The sequence below is a fragment of the Prionailurus viverrinus genome, chromosome A2 (assembly GCF_022837055.1).
Source record: "Prionailurus viverrinus isolate Anna chromosome A2, UM_Priviv_1.0, whole genome shotgun sequence".
In the NCBI taxonomy this organism is placed as follows: Eukaryota; Metazoa; Chordata; class Mammalia; order Carnivora; family Felidae; genus Prionailurus; species Prionailurus viverrinus.
In genome coordinates this window covers 5,940,486-5,943,675 of record NC_062562.1, presented here as the reverse complement: position 1 = coordinate 5,943,675, position 3,190 = coordinate 5,940,486, and the positions used below count along the sequence as shown (strand labels likewise).

Sequence of the window (3,190 nt, the reverse complement as noted above, 5' to 3'; positions counted from 1 at the left end):
CCGGATCTCGCCATTCATGAGTTTGAGTCCCAGGCTGGGTTCAGTGCTGACAGCTCAGAGCCTGGAGCCTGCTTCAGATTCTGTGTCTCCCTCTCTCTCTGCCCCTGACCTACTCGCATTCTGTCTTCGTCTCTCTCAAAAATAAACATTAAAAAAAATGTTTTTACAGGAGCGCTGATGCATAGGGCCACGTGTACCCCAATGTTCATAGCAGCACTCTCAACAATAGCCAAATTATGGAAAGAGCCTAAATGTCCATCAACTGATGAATGGATAAAGAAATTGTGGTTTATATACACAATGGAATATTACGTGGCAATGAGAAAAAATGAAATATGGCCTTTCGTAGCAACGTGGATGGAACTGGAGAGTGTGATGCTAAGTGAAATAAGCCATACAGAGAAAGACAGATACCATATGGTTTCACTCTTATGTGGATCCTGAGAAACTTCACAGGAACCCATGGGGGAGGGGAAGGAAAAAAAAAAAAAAGAGGTTAGAATGGGAGAGAGCCAAAGCATAAGAGACTTAAAAACTGAGAACAAACTGAGGGTTGATGGGGGGTGGGAGGGAGGAGAGGGTGGGTGATGGGTATTGAGGAGGGCACCTTTTGGGATGAGCACTGGGTGTTGTATGGAAACCAATTTGTCAATAAATTTCATAAAAAAAAAAAAAATAAAAAAAAATAAAAAAAAAAATAAAAAAAATGTTTTTAATGGAGACAGTAATCATTTCCATTGAGGAAGATACTTAAGAAAATAGAGAGCAGCTAACATAGGTTTACCATACAATAAGCACTAAAACATTGACTTTATTTTATTATGTTTTAAAATCATATTTTATCCAGTTTAAAAAAAAACTCCAGAACACTGTTGGTAATACATGCACATGAACAACACAAACCCACAATAAAACACATAGGAATAAGTTAATATGAACAACTGCACTCTCCATCAACATTTCCGACAACAAGGCTGAAGTTAACACTCCAAATCCAGGTTGGAACTCACCAGTGAGGAAGTAAGAAAGAAAGTGGAGGACATAACTTTGGGACAACAGATGGGGCAGAAATATCATCACATAAATTATGAGGAAATTGGTTGTTTAAAAATTTGTAAAAACTAGGAGAGAGAAGTCATTGATCCTTCAGAATTGGGTGAAAGGTGTGTAAGATTCAAGAGTAAACTCCAGAATCAAAGTTTTTGCTCTTAGGATCCATAAAATTTCGTAGTCTTGGGGCCAGCAGATCCGTCACAGACAAGAAGCCACTCTACTGAAAAGCCTTCCCAGTGCCCCCTTCACATCCTTGTTCCTCAGGCTGTAGATGAAGGGGTTCAACATAGGAGTGACCACGGTGTACATCACCGAGGCCACTGAGACTTTCTTGGGGGAGTGAGTCACTGCAGAAGTGAAGTAAACTCCAACACCTGTCCCATAAAATAAAGAAACCACTGAGAGGTGAGAGCCACAGGTGGAAAATGCTTTTTGCCTTCCCCCAGCTGAAGACATCTTCCTTATGGATGAAGCAATTCGTGAGTAGGAGAAAAGGATCCCGACAAGGGGAAAAACACCTAGCACACCAGTCATAAAGTATATCAATGTGCGGTTCAGGAAGGTGTCAGAGCAGGCCAACTTGAGAATCTGTGTCAGTTCACAGAAGAAATGTGGAATTTTGAGATCTCCACAGAATCTCAGATGCATCATCAGAAAGATATGAAGAAGGGAGGTCATGACACCAATAAACCAGGTAACAAAAACCAGCAGGCCACAGAGGGGTGGGTTCATGATGACCATGTAGTGCAGGGGGTGGCAGATGGCCACAAACCGGTCATAGGCCATCACGGTCAGGAGGAGAGTGTCCAGGATAGGAAAAAACATGGAAAAATAGACCTGAGTGAGGCAGTCCATATAAGAGATGGCTTTGTTCTCTGTGTGGATGCTCACCAGCATCCTGGGCACGATGGTGGAGCTGAAACTGATGTCGACCAAGGACAAGTTGGAGAGGAAGAAGTACATGGGTGTGTGGAGGTGGGGGTCAGAGCAGATGGCCAGGATGATGAGCAGGTTCCCAAGCACAGTGATCAGGAACATGGACAGGAACAGCCCAGATATGAAGGGCTGCAGTTCTGGATCTTCAGAGAACCCAAGGAGGATGAACTCTAAAATTCCTGTTTGGTTTCCTACTTCCATGTACCTGATATATCTATGAAGGAAGACACAAGAGCAACGTCGATTTGTAGCAAACCAGCACCCTCCATGTAATGAAAATGTTGACCATGGCTTTCGCTCAATTCATTTATGAAGTCAGTCATTCTGTCTAAATCGGTCTCCATTCACTTATAAGTGAAACCCAAAAACATGGAGTTTCTTATGGCAACCACCCTTCTTAAGCGACATAAGTCAGTCAGAGAAGGACAAATACCATATGATTTCACTCATATGTGGAATTTAAGAAACAAAACAAACAAGCAAAGGGAAAAAAGAGAGAGAGAGAGAGACAAACCAGGAAACAGACTCTTAACTATAGAGAACAAACTGAGGGTTGCCAGAAGGGAGGTGAGGGGCGGGAATGGGTGATGATGGGGATTAAGGCACCCACTTGTGATGAGCACCAGGTATTGTATGTAAGTGTTAAATTAGTAAATTCTTTAACTGAAACTAATATTACACTGTATGTTAACTAACTGGAATTTAAATAAAAACCTTAAAAAAAGCCTTTAAAAATCCATATTATGTGTGTCAACTATATTTAAAAAAAAAATCCATTTTATAACACAACCAAAATGGAATCCTACAGAATAGGGTCTAGAATTCCCAATCACCTATCTTGAGCATCCATTCTTTTTTTTTTAATTTTTTAAATGTTTATCTATTTTTGAGAGACAGAGAGAGACAGAACGTGAGTGGAGGAGTGGCAGAGAGAGAGGGAGACACAGAATCTGAAGCATGCTCCAGGCTCTGAGCTGTCAGCACAGAGCCCGACATGGGGCTCCAACTCAGGAACCGTGAGATCATGACCTGAGCTGAAGTCAGACACTCAACCGACTGAGCCACCCAGGCTCCTCAAACATCCAATCTATTTTATTTTTAAAAATGACTTCTTTTTAAATATTTTATTACTTTTTAAGTAATCTCTATACCTAACATGAGGCTCGAATTTGCAACCCTGAGATCAAGACTCATGTGCTCT

The 3,190-nt window shown here is 41.4% G+C and overlaps 1 protein-coding gene across 1 annotated transcript; it reads right to left on the bottom strand.

Annotated features, from left to right (window-relative positions):
- Positions 1–1,251: 1,251 nt before the first annotated feature.
- On the bottom strand, positions 1,252–2,217 carry LOC125150055 (olfactory receptor 7D2). The gene has a single exon (XM_047829376.1). The coding sequence runs from the start codon at positions 2,188–2,190 to the stop codon at positions 1,252–1,254; it is 939 nt and encodes a 312-aa protein (XP_047685332.1). The 5' UTR covers positions 2,191–2,217.
- Between the last annotated feature and the right edge of the window lie 973 nt (positions 2,218–3,190).

What these genes read in the sequence shown, in the direction of transcription:
- LOC125150055 (XM_047829376.1), bottom strand. Translation starts at nt 2,190, where the DNA reads ATGGAAGTAGGAAACCAAACAGGAATTTTAGAGTTCATCCTCCTTGGG.